The sequence below is a fragment of the Aquila chrysaetos genome, chromosome 2 (genome assembly GCF_900496995.4).
Source record: "Aquila chrysaetos chrysaetos chromosome 2, bAquChr1.4, whole genome shotgun sequence".
In the NCBI taxonomy this organism is placed as follows: Eukaryota; Metazoa; Chordata; class Aves; order Accipitriformes; family Accipitridae; genus Aquila; species Aquila chrysaetos.
In genome coordinates, this window is record NC_044005.1 from 44,154,576 (window position 1) to 44,177,632 (window position 23,057).

Consider the following 23,057-nt stretch of genomic DNA (forward strand, 5'->3'; position numbering starts at 1 on the left):
CTCCAGGAGCGCGGATGCCACAGTCGGGAAGGATAAAAGAATTGCTGCTGGAACCCAGAGGAGACTTCGGATCCTTATCAGGAACAAAAAGGACATCAATCTGGTGCCAGCACAGTCCTGTCAGACGCAACCGCACGCTCAGCAGCCAGTCTGGCAAGGGCTGGCAAGGCACATCCATCGCTGCCGGCCCCTCATCCCCATCCAGGGTAGCTCTGTTTCAGCCATACGGCACCGGGCAGCAACCTTCCTGGGGCAGCGGAACCGAGACCCAGCCACTGCTTGGCCAAAAAAATCCTCGGCAGGAAAGATGTGGAAAACAGAGCAGGAGACGAGCCTCTTCGGAGTCCCAGCCGGCTGGTCCTGCAGCCTCACGTATCTCGACAGCCCAGGTGGCTACGCTGCCTTTCTGCAACACGTGAGCTGCGATGCCTCGCAGTTGGTCCCCTGCTATCCGGCCCTCTGCAGTCCCGGTGCCCAAAATGTGTGGGACTACTTTATACAGCACTGGTAGTGGTAAGCATCGACTCCTCGGAGATGGACAAAGCTAGCGTTTCCCTTTTAGGTCTAGCTTCTGGGCATGGTAGGAGGTAGGGACAAGGCAACATAGTACAACCGTTGGTTGGAAAGCACCCAGGTGCTTGTGTAAACTGGTCTTCTGGGGCTTTCAGCCAAACCCTGCTGCGGGAAGCCCAGCTGCTGCACCTCCGACCTGTGCGAGGGGCCCGGCGCTCACGTGTCGTAGCAAACGCACGCAGAGGTTAAAGACAGCCTCGCAGCACGGTCTGTCCCCCGGGCACGGCCAGGACCTGGGCTGACACGGGTGCCTGTGTCACGGGTGGCCAGGACAGCTGGGCTGGTGGGAGCTGGAGCTGAGCACAAGGATGGATGCTGCTGGCACTCTCTCTCTGAGGCTGCTTTCTGCAGCATCCATGCCTCCTGCAGAGATCTCCCATCCCCAGAGCCAGGCGTGGAGCTTCTCCGTTCACCGGTGGACCAGAACAGGGCCGAGAGGAGCACGGCTGCTTGCAGGACCGCGTTCAGCCCCGTCACCCACTGTCCTCCACCCCGAAGGAGATGCATGCCGCTAGGACCACCATCCCCATAAAGCCAAGGAGAGTTGATGGACATCGCCGTTCAAAGAGCTATTGCCTAATGGTCCTGTGACAGCTTTCGATGAAAATACAGCTATTTCTTAAAGTCTGTTCCCTGCCTGGCCGGAGGGGTAGAACAGCACATCGGCAGCCCGTTCTCAGCTGCTCCCCAGCTTGCAGGCTGGCTCGGGGACCGTGAAATGCCACGACACAGGGGTGTCCTGGGATGTGCAGGTACCCTAAACCTCTTCCTTAAAGTTTCCTGGTCATGGTGATCAGTAGCAAAATCGTAAGACTTGGGTAGCAATAAGGAGCTCTGATTTTTAGCAACAGAGCTGTTTCGTTTGGCTCGGTGCACATGCGTACGTACACGCAGCTCTCATGCGTACACAGCCAAAAGGGAAACTGTGCTGATTAAGTTTGGGGAGACCTTGCTATGGTGCGGAGCAAATACTAATGCCGTGTAAAGAGCTCTAATTAGTTTAGAAGCGAAGCCCGGTAACAGTTTTCAACATCTTGAAGAAATTGCATTGTGGCCATTTAAATCTCTGCTGCTGCTGCCCTCTGGAGAAGGCTGGTGATGTTTCTTCCTCTTCTGGAATAATGTTTGTCTGTGTGACTCTATTTTGCGTGACTACTTCAGCTGACGCAGGGCTACTGAATAGTTGAGCTCCAGGCGAGGAAGGTTTTGGGGATGGGCTTGGCGTGCTGCAGCCCACACGGGGCCACGCAGGGCAAGCCATGGTGGGGAAGGAAGGTAGTAGGAGATACTTGGAAAAATATGAGGATTATGGGACAAGGTCTTGAGGCTCGCAGTAAGCTGGAAAGCTGCAAAGGGTGGATCTGGCCAGAGCTGAGGTCTTACACGGGTAGCCCCATTGCTGTGCCTTTCTCAGGACTTGCTGTTGATTCTGCAAACCCAGCTCCTGATGGCAGGAGATGCTTGGCTCGCTTTTCTCTCTCTCCCACCTCGCTTCGCTTTTAAATAAACTTCTATCCCTCACTGCTTGGAGGAATGCTTTGAAAACCTGACCCTGGTGCACCCTAAAAGCTCGGAAAGCAGCAAGTAAATAAAAAGAGCGCTTTCTCTTCTGACTTAAAAAATCACATTTAAGAAAAAAACCCAGCAGTCTCCTAACCCTTTTTGCCCTGATTCAGGAGAAAATTTTTTCCACTCTTCTCTTAAGGCTAGTGCCTCTGGGAGATTTCGGGTTGTGGTGCCTGTGCAGAAGAAGCCAGTGTGGCCTCTGTGCCCCTTCCTGAGGATGCTCAGTTGCTCCCGGTGGCTGGTTAGTGCTGTCATCCGCCAGCCAGCACTCGGTGGCTGTGGGGGACCATAGCACTGCTCTCACTCACATCCTTTCCTGATGGAGAGCTTTACCACGAGCATGGGACACAGCCACAGAAGCCATGCCTGTGCTGAGAGCCTTGCCACCCTTCTCTGGCCAAGGTGACTTTGCTCCTTGGAGCCATTAGCCGGGGGCTAATGCACTCGCCTTGAGCTCTCCGGTGGCCAGCTGGTGCCCATCCTAGCCCCACGTGCCTGTCCCAGGCATGCGGGTGCCTCTGGCAGAGCGGGCATCCAGCCCTCAGGGCATCCAGGATCCGGGCAAGGCTAGATCAAGGTGCCCTCCTTGTCTGCTCCCCACTTCTGCTCGTCAGCTCTAAATGCTGGCAGGAGATCTCCAGCTGGAAGTGGGCTGCGAGCCACTGGCAGGTAATTGCTAAAGCAAGCAGGGCTGCATTAATTGAGATGACGGCAGCCAGCAATGTGCTCTCCATTAGTCTCGGCTCTGCAGAAGCCGGTGGCGAAGCAGAAAACCCAGGGGGACAGGGGACAGGGTCTGTTTCGCTACAGTGATGCTCCAGGCAAGAGCCTGCAGGAGGGCAGGAGAGAAGCCTGCCTTTCCCCACTCTGCTGCTCTGAGCGCTCATTATCCTCACCTCCGCCACTCAGCGTGGCTCCACACCATGCCGGCGTGAACCGTGCCATGTCCAGCCTTGGAGCTGGCTTTGCTGACGTGAGCTGGGGGATCCCTGCCCCGTGGACCCTCCTGCCAAAGAGATGCAAAGAGCCTGACGCAGCCACAGGGTGGGAGGCAGGCAGCCATCTGTGACAGGCATGTGGATGCCCAGCGGGGAGCAGGGAGGGAGCTGCAGCCTCCCTTTTCGCCTCCTCTCCTCCCACCTGTGCTAGAATCGTGCCTGGAGGTTCCGCGGGCCCTGGGGGGGGGGTTTGCGGCACCCTGTCCCCCAGCGACTCAGACTCATCGCCGCAAAGGGAAGATGTTGCTCAGGCAACACGTGAGAGTGGGAGAAGAGGGGGAGATGCAGGCCAGGAGTGAGGGGCATTAGCGGAGCTGAGCGGGGAGCCCAGGGCTGCCGAGGCAGAAATTTGTCCCCCCAGAGCTGGGGGGGGGGTGGCCGCAGACCTGGCTGGCTGAAGGCGCAGCGGGATGGAGGAGTGCAGCACAGTTAGATGTGGTCCAGGTCGTGCTTTCTGTCACCTCACAGCCTCCTCCCTGTGACCCCAGATCCTGCCTGGGGCCACCCAGCCAAGCCGCTAGCCCAGGGACGCCGTGGCTCGCTTCGCGTTCTCAAGCCATCGCTGGTAAGCTTGGATTTGCCATCCCAGAGGGCCGAGCTTGCCAGGGCAGGATTCACAGCATAGTCCAAGGCTTCTTAGCCACTGGGGAAGGAACCAGGAGCTGCGGCCACAGCAGCTGCTGGCTGCAAAATAAATCGGAAAGAAGCAGGTTAGTTGCTGCGGTTTGCCTGCAGCGGCAATGAGATGAGCAGGGCTGTCGCGGGGTGCCCAGAGGATGGGCAGCAGCCAGCGAGATGCCTGTGCCACCCTCCCTGCTGGGTGTCACGGGCTGGGGTGCCCTGGACATGGGTGCTCCCGGAGCAAGCACGTCCTGCCCACCGGCACCACTGCCCAGGGAAGGCTGCCACCAAGATGAGGGAGCCTGCCCTCTACGGGGACCGCAATATAGCCCTGGCTGCCCAGCGCTGGGCAGCACAGAGATCAAAGCCACCCTAATCGCAGATGTTCCTTTCAGCTCAGCCACGATGCCGCCCGCTGATCCGTAGGGGAATGGTTCAGTCAAGGCCTTTAGGATAAATGGTGCAGAAAACCACCCGGTGTCATCACCGTGGGGCTTGAGGGCCAGGGGCAAGGGCAGAGCCCCTCTGCTGTGTAACCAAGGGGCTTGCAGGCAGCGGCATGCCCCAGAGATGCTCTTCTAGCGGGCTGCCTCTTCCACACCCCGCACGTACGGGCACGAGGAGGGACACCGACCACCTGCAGGGAGCACGGGCACCTCCTCTGTCCCTGAGCGCCGGGGGGGCCGGGACCCCAAAGGCGGACACCTCGGCTGATGGTAGCGTGGGGCAGGAAGAGGGCCGTGCCCCAGGGCGGCTTTACCTGCCCCAGAGACCTGCTCCTGGGTTGGGGTATCTCACCCCACTGCATCCCACGGTGGGGCAGCCGGCAGGGAGAAGGGAGGAGTCGGATACGGCTGTTATGGCAACAGAAGCTCTCAAGATGAAGGGAAGGCAAGGGGAAAGGCACTCTTTAAAGCATGTTTCCATGGCAACAAGCATCTTCAAAGGCCTCTATAAAAAAATGAAATTAAAAAAAAAAAAGGAGGTTTCCATAGAGGTGGGGACTTCTGCGAGCTGAGCTGCTGCAGGTGCTTTGGGAGTTAAATGAAGAGCCCGGGCCTTCCTGGGAGGGGATGGGGCCAGCTCTGCAAGGCAGAAAGAGTGTGGGGAGCAGAGTTTTGCAGCCCAGGGGATGCATCATGCCTCCGTCCTCCCCCACATTTGTTGGTTTTTTTGCTAGCTGGGCCTTAGCTCCATAAGATGGTCAAGTCCAGCAAAGAGGGCAGGGAACAAACAGCCTCGTGGAAGCCGAGGGGCAAAGAAATTCCTGTGCTCTTGTTCTGGCTCTTCCAGCCTTGCTTTCCCTACCAAGGGGAGGACAACCCCACAACATCTACGCTGCAAGGGCTTGTTGGCTCCGCACCTTCCAGGGATGGGAGGCTTTAGGCGATGCGCTCTGGGTCAATACCACATCTGGGAGCGTGCGGCGTGACCGCCTGCTGGGGACGGGGATGTGGCAGCATGGCCATGGCCGATGGGACAGCAAAGGGCCAGCTGCCCATGGGATCAGCAGCGACAGCCTGCTCTGCCTGGGGATGGGATGGAGCCAGTGGGATCGGGCACCAGCTCCATCCTGCACGCTGCTGAACCTGCTCTGGGCCACGAGTGCTCTGGTGCTACTGGATCTCTGCAAGGACAATCCAAAAGGCTTTTCTTTCTTCTTAGCATGTATCCCTTGAGTAGAAAAGCGTCGGATGTTCCTGGAGGGGCACGAGCCGCTGACAAAGGCTGTAGTTGGCACCGGCCCCAGCTGCGGCATGTGCTGGCGGTGTAGGCTAGCCAGACTGGGTACCACAGTAAATGCTCTCAGAAGGGGGCTTCAGCCTGCTTTGCCTTGTTTCCCCCCTCTCCCCAAAGACAGATTTACTCCAGCTTTCTCTGCTGTGCAATCGCAAGCCCTGGGCTTGCTTTCCTCATTCCCTGGGGGTGCTGCCTGGTCTGCAAGCAGAAATGGGTGTCGTGTGGGGCTGCTTTAGAGTCATGAAGCTCGTTAGTGGGTGCTGAGCTGCAGCCCCTTTCTCTGCTCTTACATTGTATAGAGCTATAACCACTGCCCTCACAACCTCGTTACCAGGGACTCCAGGCACTGCTATGGCTATCCTACCCTAAAAATGAAACCTCCCTTTGCTCACTCAGCAATGGTGAGCACTGACTTTTCTTTACCTTGGGATGGGGGGGCAGAGGGGTGGTAGGTAGCTGAAGTGCCCTGATGCTGAACAGTTCTTGGCTGGAGGAGATTTTTGACACTGTGGAAAACCACAGGGGCTCCAGATCTGTAACAGTTGTTCAATAAAACAGATGAAAAGACTCATTCCAGATGGCCTATCCATCCTGGATATCTTCAGTGTGGGATGCACTGAATTTTAGCTGATATAATTTCTTCTGTGGGCATTCTTCACCTGAAACAAAAGAGCTTGCAATTAAAAGGAGGGACAATACTAGTTGCCAGAGCCCTGGCCCTGCGACTGTCGCTGGTTTTCTCTCAGAGTACTCCCTGAGAGGTGGTTGACCACCCTACAGTGTCTGGCTCCACATCAGCAGGGGATCGCTCTGCTCCCCCAGCCCCAGCCCAGCCCCTTCTCTGCAGAGATCTGGACTTCTCTACGCCTTATTTTAAGGCTGCTGCTCAGCTTGATGACTAACAAACTACGCCCAAATGATCCTGCTGCAGAGTAACACTCCTAATCCTGCCGGTAGCCCCTTGGGATGCTGGAGAACAAGCACTTTCCCAAACCCACAGGCTCTGCAATCACATACCTCCACTGGCTGATGCCTGATGCAATAACCCTGCAATGCTCCGGTCTCCTGTTTCACCGATGGATTTTGAGAGGTAACCTTACCTGGAGAATCCTTTGAGTGGCTTCTTTGTCTAGTTGTCTGCAATGACACAGTATTGTTGGCAAGCGGTGCAGGAGAGTTTGGCCTCACAGCGTAACTGGCTAGAGGCAAATTGAAAAGGACAAGTAATAAAGCAGAAGTGCATTAAAGGGCCTCCTTCGAGTGTACAAGTGAGGGCAAGATTCTGCATGACCAAAAAGGTGCAGGTTAAAGGACTGTATGACCCGGCTGGATGCAGCAGGGCTGCACGGCAGAGCATTTCTCTAGATCGGAGGCAGCATCACGGGAGCGACCCGGAGCACGGCACTGACTGCCCGGGAGTCCCACGTGCTGCTGCAAGGGCAGGAGGCACCACAGCTGCGCTTCAGCTGCTGTTAACTCCCATCAACAGCTCCAGATAGTAACACCAGGGTAAGCCAGAAGCTTCAATTACATTTATCAGGCAATTAGAGTCACGGCAGCCCTGTTAGCGCAAAATGAGCGCTGGGGACCCATGTGCTGGGGAACGCAGATCTGAGCTTGGGGTGTGTAATAAGGGGCCCAGCAGGTGATGCTGGGGGGATTGGGGTGATGCTGGGGGGATCGGGGTGATGCTATTCCCAGTGTGCTGGGAAGCATGGGCAGTGGATGAGCTGGGGACAAGATGCACACCGACAGGCCTCCCTCCTCTCCTTCCCAGCCACCTGCAGCAGGACTGCTTACCACAGAACCTGTTATTGCAGGACCAGCTGTGCCCATGAAATGATTCCCCTCCAGCCTTTGGTATTTGCTTTTCTCCAGCCTGTCTGCTAAAGCTGGCAACGCGGGGGCTCAGAGCGAACAGAGGTGGGGGCTTAGGGCAGATGTGAGTGCTTGTGTCTAGTGAGTTGCTGGGAAGGGTCTTTATACCCTGTGAGGGATAAGTGGAAGCGAGGAAGGGATGCCTGCTGAGGAGGGGGAGTTTTTCTTGACAGAAAGGACATGTGTTCCTTTTTTTAAAAAAAGGAACACTTGGTTCTGACTATATGGACCGTGTGCTAACCCACGCAGAACAGGGCAGTGGGGTTGCAATGCCCCAAGATGCATTTCTGCCATCACCAGACTACAGGCTGCTCCTCAGAGCCCTGCAGCTCCTGGGTTATGTTACAGCAGCCAACAGCTCCTCTGTGAGGCGTAAACAGACCCTTCTCTGCCTTAATCCATGGGATAATTTGCAGGGTACAACCTGCTCCGTGCGTTGGAGCGCTGCCAGCACCCTTGCTGCTCAAATTCTGCATTGTTGATGACCACAGCAAGATGAAAGGGATTGCTCTGGTTGCACCGCAGCAGGAGCAGTGAACCAGCTTCCCGGCCCCGTGCCTGGCCCTGAGCCTGCGTTCTCAGCCTCGTACATGTTTCTCCTCCTCGGCTGTCCCGGGCTCACAGCTGGATGCCCAGCAGCAGCTCCTGGCTGCAGGCAGCCCTCGCCTGCTTTCCCTCTGCTCTGAGCGGTTTGGGAGGTCGGGGCTCCTCGCCCCGTTTCTTCCTGCTCGTTCGTGGGTGCCAGGCTCCCGTGGGTCCTGCAATCCCCTTGTTAATATTCCAGGCATGAGAGCATTCAGCGTCGTGCCAACAGGAGCCAGAGGTTAAAAAGTACAAATATAATTATGGTGATAATGCTCCTGTGCAGCCAACTGGAATGGTAGGGGAGGAGGAGGCTGGAGAAGGCTTTGCCGTCAGCGTCCACTCTGCCCTGGCTTCCCCTGACCAGGTATTTTTCTTCTCTGCTTGGGGTAATGCATGCTTGGTACCAAGATCCCAGGCCACAGGGAGGCTGAGGATTTCAACTTAACTAGTTTTGCGAGACAGGGCTCACGAGCACATTTGTTCCCCTGTGCTCCACGCCAGCTCTTGTGCCCCCTCCATCACTCACAGGTCCTTCAGGAGCAATAGAGCTGGGTGCTGGCTTTAAAGCATCCACTTTTGCATTTGCAATGTGGTTTTCATGCTACCCATATTCATTTAATAATAGCCAGGGCCCCATGTATTCCCTGGCAAGCTTGACCTAAATTCAGCAGCAAGGTTTATTCTGCAGCTTGCACTGCAGCGGATGGGAGAGTCTGCAGCAGCTGGGGGAAAAAACCAAACCTTGAAAGGGGGAAGCTTGGACTGAATTAAATCCAAATCAAATCACAGCCATCTCCTCTGCGTTTCTTTAATTGGAAGTTCAAATTCAGTTTATTGTTCCCAGCTCCATCACCTTTAGTTTCCAATGTCCTGCAGGATTTGCTATCTCAAATGGCTGTGATTGTGGCGCAGGGAAATTTTTACTGCTGTGGTTGCTAGAAATTGGGCAAGGGATGTAGTGTAGTTTGGATGATGGTTTATTAGGTTTCAGAGTTAGCCCTGAGTAGAAGGTTCGTGCCTCTGTGAGGCACTACTGGCTGCTTCTTTCATCACCTGTGGAAGGTATTCACTGGGCTGATTTATTTTGTGTTACTACAGTGACACTCAAGCATAAAGAGGTGGCTTCAGCAAACTCCATTCTTGGGGAACAAGAAAATAGCCAGGACTTGATAATGACAAGCTAAACAGGTCTCACACATGCCTTTAACCACTGTAATCTCGGGAGGGTTAGAGCAATGATATGGTTAATCCTGGCTGTTTGGCCAACTCTTAACTTTGCTAGTCAGCTCCCTGGAGGAGCAACAAAGCTGCTCACGTATGTACAGCTTTAAGCCATTGGCTATGCTCCAGAAAACAGTCCTCTCTGCTGCTGGAGAAGGATCCTCACCAAAGCTTTGCTTGTGATCATTCAGGCACATCCCCTGAAGGGATTAAAGCTCAGCAGACACCACCTGACACATGCAAAGAAAGGGAAATGCCACTTTTCCCTGGAGAACGACTACGGATACGCTGTTGGCTTCAGGTGTGGGCAGGAGCCAACGCTGGGAGCCTTCGGGTACTGCCTTGTGCTGCTGGGCAAGCCTGGGCTCTGACACCCTCCTCAGCAAGTTCTAAGGCCCACCTCTACCCTCTGCCCAAGCAGGCAGCTCAGCAGTGTTGTAAGAGACTGGGAACGGAGCTGGATGGAGGAGGATGAGGAGGATGGCTGGTGTCACATTGCCTGATCAGAGCTTTGCCCCAGGACCTGCTGCCTCGGGCTGCTGGGACACCCCCCTTCAGCGTACGTGGGGGGGGAAACCTGCACCTCCAGCTGCCCCAAGGATGGCTCCAAACATCCTCCCCTCTTCCTGGGCATCGCTCGGGGTGCTTTGGGAGAAGGGGTTTTTTTTTGTTTTGGTCGCATCGCCGGCAAGGAGGAGGGAAATGCAGCTCTTCTGCTCTTCTCTGAGCCCAGGTGAGTTAGCCTCCTTGCACCCCGTTATCCCCCCAAGGGGCAAGCGATAATGTCCTGCTCCTCAGAGGGACCAGGGCAGGTCCCACAGAGGCTTTGGACCCTTCATCTTCACCAGGAGGGAGGTGAGACGGCACTGGGAACCCTTTGCAGCCCAACGGTGCAGCCCACGTGTGCCCTGGGCCCTGTCGGGCTGTAGGAAATGGCTCTTCTGGCAGGGAAAATTGGATCCTCCTCCATAAATAACCTGTGTTTCAGCTGGAGAGGCAGGATGGCCTGGCATGATGCTGGTGAGGGGTGCAGCGGGTGCTGGATGGAGAGGTCCCGCTAGGGTGGCAGCCCTGTCCCAGGGGAGCTGGCTGCTCCTGCGCTCGCAGGGCACAGCAGGGAGGGAGGGAGGGTGCTGAGGGGGCATCCAGCAGAGATGCCCCGGCTGGCCCTCCCCAAAAACACATCAGGGCAAACTGAACACCTGCGGGAGCCAAGCGGGGGGCTCGAGAGCCCTATTTGGGGCAGACGCTCTGCCAACTTGGCCACCAAGGCAGGGGGACATCCCTGCCACACCAGATCCATCTCTCGCCTGAAAAGCCACCTTCAGCCCAACCACAGAGAACGAAGCCAGAGCAAAGCGAAAGCAGTCACCCTTTGGTTTCTCCACCTGACCTAGCCTTAAAAACTCAATTTGAAGGCAGCATTAGGGAAGTAAGATATCGTTTATCAGGAGCAACAGATCCAATCTATAAATTAACATGCTCAGCCTGGGAGTCAGGAGGCAGAGATATCTATCAATTCCTCCCCAGCAGGCTGACACTGGCACACAAATTTGGCCAATTCCCCAGAGCAGTATCCACTCTCCAGCAGGTCTGAGGACCCAGAAGTGCTGGGGGGGCAGAGCCAGCAATGGGGATTTAATATGGGAGAGCTCTGGAGAAGAACTGAGCTCCCACCTCCACCCCACCCTATTCTCCATGACACGGGGACAAGAGGGCCCCTAACAAAATGGGGTTCGTGTCTCAGTCCAGAGGCATAGTATATTTTCAAAAGCATTGTCAAGGCATTCAATATAGGATGAGTTGCAAAACGGCTGCAGTCCATTAGGGAAAAGCTGGCTATTTTAAGATACTTCTGCACAGTTTGCCTCCACCCTCCAAAAAGAAAGGATAAACCATGGAAATAATATTTGCTTTTTACGTAGGACCTACACAAACATAACTTTACATGTATACAAACCACTATCTCTGTGCACAGTAAATCTGGGGGTTTAAGGCTGCTCACCTCCCAGCCCTGGGAGGTGCTAGGTAACTTTTGGTGATTCCTGGCATGACTCTGCTGTAAAGGACAAGCAAATGAGGCTATTTGTAACCCTGTCACGAGGCATTTGTCTCGCTGAATCCCTTTTCTACATAAAACCAGAGAGGCTGGGCCAAATGGTGGAAATGGGTTCGATCAGGACCCCCGGCATGGTCTCGCTCCCACCCCAGGTAGCTGGGTCTCTGCATCAGCTGCTCCCCGCAGGGAGGAACGGCTGGCAGGGCAGCCGAGGGGACCGCTCCCTCCGAGGGACACAGAAATGAAATGATCAGGGGGCTCAGATGGTGCAGCCAGGAAACCTGTTAAAGGCCTCGTAAATAAGAGCCCGTGTAGACAGCAGGTACTGCGGGGCTTTATAGGCCTATAAAACACCCTGGGCTGCCACCGAGGCTGGAAGGGATGGGTAGGGAATCTAATTTCACAGGATTTAAAGCAGGTGAGAGAGATATAAATGTGTGTTTTTAATAGTAATTAATGCTGCCATTCAGAAGCACTTAAGCACTGGGTTCGGAGAGTTTCCAAGGGCTTGCCTCATAAATCACAGCCCGCTACCTGCCCGCCCTGCTCCTGGGGAGCCGGACTGCTGCTCCCTCGCCTGACCCGGCCACGGCAGCGGGGCCATTTCCAGCCCTAAGCGGAGAGCTCGGCATCATCGTGGCCGGGCTGCTCCCAAGCCACAGTAAGCAGGGCCATCCCCAGCCATCCCACGCTGGGATGGGCACAGGGACACCTTTCCCCAAGGTTATCCCCTTTTTCTGCAGAGCCAGAGGGACAAAGCCGCATCTTCTTCATGCCTCGCCCGCTGCTCACTTCTCTGCCAGGGGCTGCCGGTTTTCACCCTGTCGTGTTGAGTCATTTCTGCTGTGCGGGCAGTCAGGTCTCGGCCAGCAACTTCTGCCTGGTGTGGGTGAGGAGCACAGGCTGCCGCAGCCCACAGGGATGAGGTGGAGAGTGGGGGGTGCACGGGAAACATGCAGGAACCGGGCAGCGTATGTAATCCGTGATGTTTTGTGTCGTGCTGTGATTTCTAAGCTGACGCCAGGACCCTTGGGGCCTGATTCGTACCGTTCTTGGATGGTGACGGAGGGCAAGGGCTTAGTAGGGAAGCCCAGCGTGGGCAGCTGGAGATGTGCCCCATGCCTTAGCATCCCCACGTACCCCAGAGAGCAGTTGCAGAGCTCACAGCCTTCGCAGCGCCCGCTCCTCCCTCCCACGGCCGCAGGCAGGCAGGCGAAGCTGGACGAGCGAGGCCAGGGCTCCCCTCCACTCCAGCCCCAGTCCCGCCCCAGCCTCTCCCCAGTCCTGTCCACGCGCGCCCCAGTCCTCCCCAGTCCAGCCCCCGGCTTGTCCCAGCCCTGCCTGGGAAGGCTCCAACCGTGTGCCGGCCCTGCCCTCTAGTGTCCCTTCTGCCACAACCACACGTTATAACCCAGACCGTTCCCCCCAGCACCTCTGGTGCAGATGTTCAGCCGGGTCTAAGGTGCGGCTGTTGCAGGCAGAGCTTGAATTTCACGCCAGGGGAGCAGGGCAGGGGAAGGATCCAGGCTCAGAGATTTGCCAGATGGTGATGCTGTAATTTGGGGGTGGAAGGAACTGGCTGCTGCCTTCACCTCCGGTCTCTGCCCATAGTCAAGGCAGGAGTCCTGAGGAAACCAAGAAAGAACAAGACAGCCAGGAGAAACCTTCATTAACTATTTCTTATGTACTATTCTTCCACTTACGTGCAGTCAGATTACCCAGGTTGGGGATTAAGCATGCCCCAGATGCAGAGACAATCTGAGATGTGGCCGAGTTTATTAGCTGATGGGGCACCTGCACTGCTTCCAGAAACAAAAAGCCCAGGGTCTAAAAAGCCCAGGGCTGCTTTGACGTGGCACAGAGCCCTCGCAGAGGTCCTGTTGGACCCCACTGCCTCTATACAGAGCTGACTCAGCATGTCTGCTCCAGGGCCCTGGCATCAGACATACAGAGGCTGAAGAGCCGAGGCAGTGCTGGTTTTGATCCAGTTACAGAGCTGGTTTGGATCCAGCTGGGAGTTAGCCCCTTCTGGGCTGAGCTCCAGCAGATTATGCATGACTTTCCCATGTTCTGGGGTCCAAGAAGGTGTCTGAGCTGGGTGCAGCTGGACCCAAGCACTCTCCAGCTGGTGCCACCAAGCTGCTGGAGGACAGCACGTGGGGCAGGCACCAAAGCATCTTTGCAGCAGCTGCCTGGGCCAACAAGGCTGGCACAGAACCACAGCTAATAAATCCACCTGGACCAAAACTGTTCCCATTTTGCAGTGACACCAGCCTGCCTCTGTACTGGACTCCCCAGGTGCTCCACATTTTTCCATGATGCAACTGCTGAAACATCTATTACCACGCACAACGGAGAGCTATGGCAGCACTATCCTGTCACTGCCATTTCTCCTACGAACCCGGGAGTCTGGAAAGATGCTGTGTCATAATGGGAAACGCTGGTGCTAGAAATGAGTGTTGTTTGGGTACAATACCAAGAGATTTCTCTATTCTCTCACCCTGACTCATGTTTACTACCTAGCAGAGAGAGAACTGATCTGGCTGTTCTGATCTGATAAATCAGGCTTGGATTTTGCACTGGCCTCCTTCTCCTCTATTAATTATCAGCAAATATGAAATAATGGTGAAACAGCTGAGACCTGTTGTTACCAGGCAATATCTGCAGTTCCAACTTGAAACCTTGAAGGCTCAAGTTAATTTTGCTGAGATACACAGCAAACCAGAGGAATCACCAGCAGGTCCAGTAAAGTAATACTTCTGTCACAGGTGAACCCTCCTAGGTTGTTGGTCCCTGCTTGGATGCCGTTGTGGGGTCACACTGACTGTATGTAGGCTGAGCATACACACACACACATATGCATATGTACAGATATACATATACTTACATATATGTTTGTATATATGTGTATGTGTACACATATATAAAGCTAGATTCTTGACTCATAAGCCCCATACTTTATAAGTGTCTGCATCAGGGATGCTTGTATTAACCAGAAATCAGATCCCCATAGACACAAGGAACAATAAATCCTTAAATAAACTGGAACGACCTCACTGCTGAGCTGGTTTTCTCCCATGTCCCATTCCAGGTAGTGGAATGAGCCCTATTTCTAACCCCAAAGGGGTCTTCCTGAAGACCCAGAAACACTCAAAACTGGCAATGTTTTCTGCTGCTTCGTTTGCTGTTCTACATGACTTACCAAGGGCCTGTTTCCACACTAAGACTGGTCGGTACATCCAGGTCTCCTGTGTGGCCAGGAAATGCAATTTATGCTGTCTCACCACTGGGTTTGACCTACACCCCAAAGCCTATCGCTATTTTATCAGCCGGGCTGCTGGTTATCAGCTGATTTCCTTGCTTTCAAGTAGGTCACGTAATTTAAGGGGGAAGGGGAGAGCTCTTCCCTCAGAGGAGCACTGCCTGTCAGATTTTTAAAGTTTTTCTGTTCACATAGGAAAGGATTAAATAAGATGCAGGAGTGCATGCGTGTGTGTGTGCATGCCAGCAGGCAGGCATGCCAGCGGCCGGCAGCAGCGCAGGCACCTTTCAGGACATGGGAGCAAGGACACTCCCGAGGCAGCCAGATTTCACAATACGAGGAACCCGTCAAAACTGCTTATTTCCAGCCTCAGATCTCCACTAGTGATAATTGTTTATTTTGAAAGTACTCAGGGAACATGAAGCAGCACACTCCTAAACCAGAAGTAATCCCGTGCTGGCTCTTCACGATATGTGCTATTGTGTTAATATACAGCCAGGCTGCAGGGCAGGAAAATATCTAGGTCTCATCCATATAAGGAAGTGAATTGCTGCTGCTGTAGCATAATAAGCATGTTCTGTAAGGCAGTTCAATGTATTTATCTTCTAAAAAACTAGGTTAAAAGGTAACTTCACCTGCCTATAAGCACTTTCTTGTAAAAAAATCAGCAAAGCTGTAACAAGATTCAGAGGCTGAAATCTTGAACCAGGCAACTCCAAGCACAAAAAGGAGTGTACATTATTTAGTGGGAAGTAACCAGCCATCGGAATAATATTGCTAGCGCTCTGTTGAATTCAGTATCCTGGAAGTATTTTTAATCGAGACTGATTTTTTTTTCCTAAAAGATCGGCTTGAATTCAAGCAGGAATTAATTCAGGGAAGCCTAAGGCTGGTGCTGTGCAGGAAGCCAGGCTACTTTGTCACAATAGCTCCAATTAGCGTTATAACCTGTTCATTACCACCTTCACTCTGAAATTTCTCAATCACCTACAACTTTAAATCACCTTCCCCCCAAACCAGAGCAAGGCAGGTAGGCAGGCATGGCTGTGGCAGAATAACTCTGCCAGTCAGTTTTTGCACCTAGACAAGCCTTTATTCAAAGCACTTGTCAGAACCATTGCCATGCTGTAGACAAGCTCTGCCTAGGGAGATTGACCAGCACAACTATCACAGAACTACCTGATTATTCGAGAATAAATCACTTTTATTTTGGAATACACTGTCAACACTGGGGACTTATATTGGCAGAGCTGAGAGAGCTATTCTGGTCAATTCTCCCATGCAGACGTGCCATACATGTGTGATAAGGCTGGAGAATAATCCCCCAGGAGAAGCAATAAACATTTTATTGATTGGGATATTTCAAACTTGTGCAGGACAAAGCAATCTGCTATGTGCTGAATGAGTGGACAAGATGGAATTGAGGGTTGGGTGTTTTTCCATCTCTAATTTCTGTGTTTAGTTTAGAGAAGACATTTTGAACAACACTAGCAAGTGGCAGGGTGGGGGGAGATCTATATCTGGCTCTAATTCTACTAGAGGTGCTGTCATACCTGCAACATTAGTGGTAGGAGAGGTCATTTCCTTGAAATTCAAGACAAATGTGTGATGCTGAAGCCACAGATATGTCTAACAGGCCACGGGGACCTCTAGAACCAACCCAGCGCCCCACACCCAGGCTGTTCGCTATCTTTTTCTTACCCTACCAATCCCATTTGCAGGAGAAGTGCTGGGCCAGGAGGCGGATGGGAAGAGACGAAGGGTAGGAAGCTTGCAATGAGTAAGTGCTAGCTGCACTTCTGGCAGCAGGATCAAAGCATGGCTGAGATACAGGGGACACCGGTTGGTCATTTCCAGCATATCGATAGCAGCTTTCCCTGCCTTGATGCCAGCCCCTGTGCAGAGTGATGATCTCTGCTGTTTCCATGGCAGGAGCTGCAGGCCTCCATCTGCCTGCCCTCACGCTCCGCGTGTGCTCGGGCAAACACCACGCACCGCTGCGGCTCTCCGGGCTGCCTGCGCGGAGAGGCAGAGCGGGAAGGTCGGTACGGTGAAGAGGCAAAACTCGCTTGGGGTTGCAAGGGCTCTACCAGGCTGGAAAGGCGCCCGATAGCCCATCCCATGGTGCAGGGGTGAGAGATGGTGCTCAGCACGTACCCAGAGCTCTCCGTCACCCTGCGGGGCACTTGGGCAGTCCACAGCAAACACCCAGGCACCAACTTTCTCTGTCCAGAGGGAGCGTGATTCCCACCAGCGCCCAGGTGCTGTTTGCAAGGGAACGGCTAGGAGCAAGGGCGACAAAACCAGCTGAGGCAGCTGGGGGAAAAAAAAAAAAATCAAGTGCTATTTCAGAGATTTGAGAAAAGCACATTATGCCTGAAACATTTTCCAGCCGCATCAACTGGTCTAATGAAATACATCATTTCTCTCCCCACAACCCCTGCTACGCTTCTGTCCTTCACAACTGCAAGAGCATAGCTGCTATAAGGGCAATTAACACCGCTGGCCTTGCCTCCGAAACCCCCTTAATTGTGCCCTCTGCAAATTGCTGGGTCCCAGGACATTGCAGACCAGAGATTTTGCAGCAGTCTCAGCTGAAATGAAGAGTGGGGGATCATACTGACCCATGTTTGACACTGAGCTCACTGCTGACTCGCCCACCACATGGAATGTGGTATTAATTTTAATTTATTTCATCCTGACCAGCAGTTTGAATTCACAATGTGCCAGAGTTTGGTATTGAAAAGGCTCCTTTATTATAAAGCCCCATTAAGAGAAGGTGGGACCTTTTGGCATGCGAGTATGGCCAGATGGGTCTTTTGTACGTGGAATGATGAGTTGGGACTGTGGGATAACTGCTTTAGCAGGAGAGTAGGTGCAGCTTACCCCAATACCCAGGCTACCTTGAAAGTAGTTAGTTCCTGTATTGCTTGCCATGGAGCAGGGTGGTGCAGAGTTCAGCACAGGCTGCACATCAGCGCTGGGGTAGTTAATGGCATCGGCAGTGACATTCTCCTGATTAAATTTCAAAGTTATCGCTGCAGGAAGGAGAATAAGGCAGCCGGCACTTCCCTGTACAGTCCTTACGAGCTATTCGCAGGTGTGTCACCCCGTCTCCTTCATTCAGGTCGTATCGGGAAGGTTTTATTTATCTCCACAAAACGGCGAACTTTATTTCTGTAAATAAGGCTTAGGCAGCAGAGCACAGACCTGTACTTTGTGGCGGGCTGCGGGCAAAACCCGCGTTGGCAAATCACTGAACGCCCAAAAACGCTGACCCCACTGGCTCCAACCAGCACGTAGAGGGCACGGAGAGGGGCTAGCGGAGCGGGTGCTGTTCCCCACAGAGGGGCTGCCACCCGTTGCCTCCTTCACCCCCGAGCCCTGCCGCCCACAGCCCGGTGCCGCCGGACAAACACGGTGCCGCTCACCTCCTCCGGGCTGCTGTCAACCACCGTGAACCCCTGCTGCGTGGCGGCACTTCCCCAACGGCCCCCCCCCCCCGCTCCCCTCCCGCAGCAAGGCTCTTCGCTTCTGGCTGCAGGAGGGAATCGGGCTCGCTTGATCGTCCCCCGCTAAATCGCCGCGGGGGTGATGAAAGCTCCCTCGCTGCTCCCGGCCCCGCTTCCCCACCCGCCGCGGCCTGGCCCGGGGCGGGGCGGCGGGGCCCTCCCCCGACATGGCGCCGCGGCCGGGGAGGCGCCGAGCGGCGCCCGCGGGGCGTGAATAAAGGGCGGCGGGCGGGGCCGCTCCGCTCCGCTCCGGGAAGCGCGGCGCCGGCGGGTGAGCGGGGCCGGCGGCGGGGTAAGCGGGGCGGGAGGAGGGCGGCCGGGGCCGGGCGGGGGGGGCTGACGGCCCGCGCCCGCCATGAGCAGGGCGCAGCTGACGCGGACGGGAATCCTGCGGATGGCGCTGGGCGGCGGCGGCGGCGACCCGCTGGTGCCGGCGGAGGGCGGCGGGGGCCGGCGGGCCCCTTTCCTGCTGCGGGCCCTGCGTATCGCCGTGGTGGTCTGCCTCTACTGGTTCACCTCCATCGCCATGGTCTTCCTCAACAAGTACCTGCTGGACAGCCCCTCGCTGCGCCTCGACGCCCCCCTCTTCGTCACCTTCTTCCAGTGCGCCCTCACGGCCGCCCTCTGCCTGGGCCTCAGCCTGGGGGCGGCCTGCGGGCCCCCCTGCCCCGGCCTGCCCGCCCTCCGCCTCGACCCCAAGGTGTCCCGCAGCGTCCTGCCCCTCTCGGCCATCTTCATTGGCATGGTCACCTCCAACAACCTCTGCCTCAAGCACGTCGGCGTGGCCTTCTACAACGTGGGGCGCTCCCTCACCACCGTCTTCAACGTCCTGCTCTCCTACCTGCTCCTCAAGCAGACCACCTCCCTCTACGCCCTCCTGGCCTGCGGAGTCATCATAGGTGAGGAGGAGCGGGAGGGGGCTGCGCCCACCCGGCGGCCGGCCCCGTAAGCTCAGAGAGACGGCGGTGGGGTGTCTTCTCCTTGGGAAGCCATCCCCGCCCGCAACGGCAGCTCCCTGGTGTGGCGGGGTCGCTCAGGGCTCGTGCCTCGCTCTGCCTCCGGCATCCCGCTTCGCGTGTCCGGAGCGTGTAGGTAACCCGTTAGGAAAGGAAATTACTCTTACGTGACCATGGTTCCTTCTTTCCTTTGAGCACTAAAACCTCTCTATGCTCTAATGAAGTTTAGCTTGCCTTACCTTCCCCCCAACAAAGGCCATAAAACAGTAGGTGGCTTTCTCCCTGTTCTCGAGTGCTTGTCGATTATTAACTTTGGTAACAATACCAGTATTTATGTCGGCACCATTGGGACCGTACAATGGAGCCAGCCAATTCAGACAGGCTGCACGTGATGAAGGGTTAGCCGATCCAACCAAGCATAAAGCACCGCCAGAAGATCTGGTTGTGTGGTTAGCATGTAGGGCAGGGCATTGACTGGCTTAACGGGAATGGCTTAAAAGTCTTTCATTCCAAAGGCATCGGTAATGCCAAAAGCTGCCTTCTACTGGAGGGCCGTTTAGATGCCAAGAATGGTGAAATGTTGACTTCAGTCCAGTTCCAGGTGGACGTGTGTTCACTTTGGTGCTTGACAAGCAGATGGACTCAGGTGAAAATGAAACAAGAGAACCTCTTCTCCATGAAAGAGGTGAGCAGGAGCAGAACTACTGTATTTTCCACCCAGGTGATGCGCGCAGTTGCCTTCAGCTAGTCTTGTGTTCGGCTATTGTCCAGGACTATGGCGTCTGCCAGCCTCACAGGGTTTCTCTAAGACTGTCCCCCTGGCTCCGTCTCCTTTCGCTGTGAGAGCATTGCCCATATGCCTATAGCAGCGTAGCCGAGCATCGTCTGTGGCTTGACGCAAAGCCCTTTCTGTCTGTGCATTGAACCCATTTGTATTTGGGCTTAGTTTAAAGCATGTTAGCTGCTTTGCAGGCAACTTCCCAGTCGGCCTCCAGCATGGAGCACCTAATGGAGAGGCAGTGCAGTGTTCCTTCAGTAGCTCATCTCCCCTTTTATGTTTTGCTTATGAGCTGGATGGGGAGAGGTCTCCCTCTCTGCCCTGAAGACGCAAAGCCTGTAGCTCCTGTTTTGGGGGTGGCTAAAGTGTGCATTACCCATCAAAGTTTAACATGTTGAAGATACTGCACTCAGTTTCTGCCTTGTGATCTTTTTTTGATCAAGCTTCTTAATATTACATCCATGTGTTTACTATCTTTCCATCTTCTTTTCTGACCTATCTTTCCCTTCCTGTGAACAGTGCAGCAAAGCCTGTGAGGCCCCCCCCCCCCCCCTTTTTTTTTTTTTTTTAAACCTCGAGGAATATTTCTTGCTACCTGTGTGTCAGTTTGCTGCCTTTTCAGTTAAAAAAAAATCGTATGATCTCCTGAAAATGGCCTATACACAAAGAGTACCTTTAGCTTTAGTTCATGGCTCTTTGGAATAATAGTTTCTAAATTCATGCTGCTTGCTCAGTGTGGGAATCGGTCCTCTGAGACTGAATGATAGCACAGTAAATTACCTGCGCTCCTGAAATAAATCTTCCTGGGACACTAGTCATGACACTTTGTGGGTTCATTTAATAGAAAGGGGAAGCCCTTAAGCCTGTCTCTGCTTGTGGTTGTGGTTATTCAGTATAAGGTAAATGATGAATTGCTGACTGTATGTTTTGAGTCCTTCAGCAGTTGTTCAGATGATGCCTGATTTGTTTGGTTGCAGGTGGCTTCTGGCTGGGTGTTGACCAGGAAGGAGCAGAGGGCACTCTGTCATGGACAGGTATATTCTTTGGGATCTTAGCAAGCCTGTGTGTCTCGCTCAATGCCATCTACACCAAGAAGGTGCTGCCTGTGGTGGATGGTAGCATCTGGCGCCTGACCTTCTACAACAACGTCAATGCTTGTGTCCTGTTCTTCCCCCTCATGATGCTGCTGGGCGAGTTCCGCACCCTCTACCACTTCGACAAGCTGGGGAGCCCCAGTTTTTGGGGCATGATGACACTGGGGGGAGTGTTTGGCTTTGCCATTGGGTATGTGACCGGACTTCAGATTAAGTTCACTAGCCCACTCACCCACAATGTGTCTGGGGACAGCCAAGGCCTGTGCCCAAACAGTGTTGGCTGTTATCTACTTTGAGGAGACAAAGAGCTTCTTGTGGTGGACGAGTAACCTGATGGTTCTGGGGGGCTCTTTTGCCTACACGTGGGTGAAAGGGCTGGAGATGAGAAAGGTGCAAGAGGATCCTAATGTCAAAAGCAGCGAAAGAAATGAGACTGGTGTGTAGGCAGCTCCTGCACCTCCGTTTCTGTGCCCGGGGGGTTAAGCTTTGGTGCTCCTTTCCTCCTGGGGAGAAGAAGAGCAAGGAGCAGGAAGAAATTCACCTGCAAAGTGTATGGGGAACTGTGTCAGGAACCAGAGCCAAAGACCTGACTGGATCATGTTTTATCCGTGGGATCTCACCCTGTATTGGAGTTGGGGAGAGCATGTGTTGTAGAGAGCAATGAGGTTTTTTGTGATCGTTTTTTAAAATGGATGTTGCTATTGGCCTCATCTGGGCAATTTGCATCTCTGGGGGGGTGGGCTCATAGCGGACAAAGACTGGGATTGGAGCTTTGTATAGTTTGGGATCTGGAATTAACTGAATGAATGCGCTTTGAAGTTACAAAATCCTGAACCTCCATGTAAGGAAGAGGCAGGTAGCCAGACTGTTGGGGATAGACTCCAGTAAACCGTTCTGCTGTAAAAGGATTGGCAACAGCCATTCTTCCTGTTGCCCCATTCAATGCAAGGGATGGGAAATTCCCTCCCTTCTGGTTCTGTACAAGCCTAAGCAGCTGCAGTGCCTCCACATCTCCTTTCCAAAGAGTCAGTATCACACCCTGCTGAGGTCTCTTCTGTGTTTCTCTCCACCTGGTTTCTTAGTTCAGGAAATCATGCTAAGAATCAGGAATGAAACTTTACATTCCCTCTGCACTGTGTCCCGTGAGGGAGAGCATGTTCTCTCAAGTGGCCTTTCTCAGGGAGGAGCGAGCTTGGGCTCTGCCTCTCTCAGTGACAGGCAGGAGGGGAAATGTTACTCTGAAGCACTTGCTTCTGTAGGGTGGAGATCCCAGTTCATGGGGTTTGCAACACTTGTCCTCTCTACCTTCTGTATAGGGGGGTAGGTTTGCGTTTGAAAACAGGGTTGTTACTAATTAGGCTTGTTTCAGGGGGCTTGTTCCATACCTACTTCGGATCTCCTCTGGTGTTTGCAGTGTGTCTTTTGGCGTGTTCCTTTTAAACACCCTCCATAGCCAGCTCAGTGAATCCTTTGACTCCAAAAAATCCTGGTTTTGCTCAGCTGCATCAATCCCTTTACTTGAAATTTGCTGCTGAACAGCAAGTTCTGCAGAAATCTCTGCCCTACAACTGGTCCTATGCGCAAGTGCCACCTGAGGTCACTCTGTGCTGTGGTTTCCGATCCCAGGGGTCAGCAGCAACATCCTATAGTCAGCTGTGATGTTGCACAAGCTTTCTAAACCGCTGGCCCCTTTATATTTAAAGGTTTATTTGGACAGCGGTCCTGGGCAGTTGATGCGCCTGCCTCATACCCTGCTCCGTGGATCCTACGTGATGTGTCACGCCCCTTGTGTGATGTCAGGACACTCCATTTCTGCCCAGAATATGTTCGGGGGGGGGGGGGCTCCTGCTCCAGGTTTCACGACCACAGTTACCTCCTCACCCCTTTTCGGTGCAGGCTGCCATTTGGGGTCCTTGAATTTTTTTTTTTTTTTTTTTTTTTTTTTTTTTAATGGGAAGGGGCATTTTTTAACGCTGCACGTACTGACTTTGTAACGGCCAAACCTGCTGAATAAAGCCGCTCTCTGGATCTGATGAAGGGGGGGAGCGATGTTTGCAGCCTGTATCGCTATGGCGGGGGGGGGGGGAACCGGCAACACCCCCCCCCCCCTCCCGCGGCGCCCGGCTCCGGGCGCGGCCGCTGGGGGGCGGCATAGCGCCTTTAGATCTCCGCCCGCGCCCCGCCCCGCCGCGTACGCGGCGGCAGCCAATCAGC

At 54.2% G+C, this 23,057-nt stretch overlaps 1 protein-coding gene across 1 annotated transcript; it reads left to right on the forward strand.

The window, feature by feature from the left end:
- Window positions 1-18,264: 18,264 nt before the first annotated feature.
- SLC35C1 (solute carrier family 35 member C1) lies at window positions 18,265-21,885 on the forward strand. Its single transcript, XM_029996491.2, is given in 3 exon segments — window positions 18,265-18,914; window positions 20,727-21,088; window positions 21,090-21,885. Coding segments are annotated over 3 exon segments (1,104 nt in total). The 5' UTR covers window positions 18,265-18,370; the 3' UTR covers window positions 21,288-21,885.
- The last annotated feature ends 1,172 nt before the right edge of the window (window positions 21,886-23,057 follow it).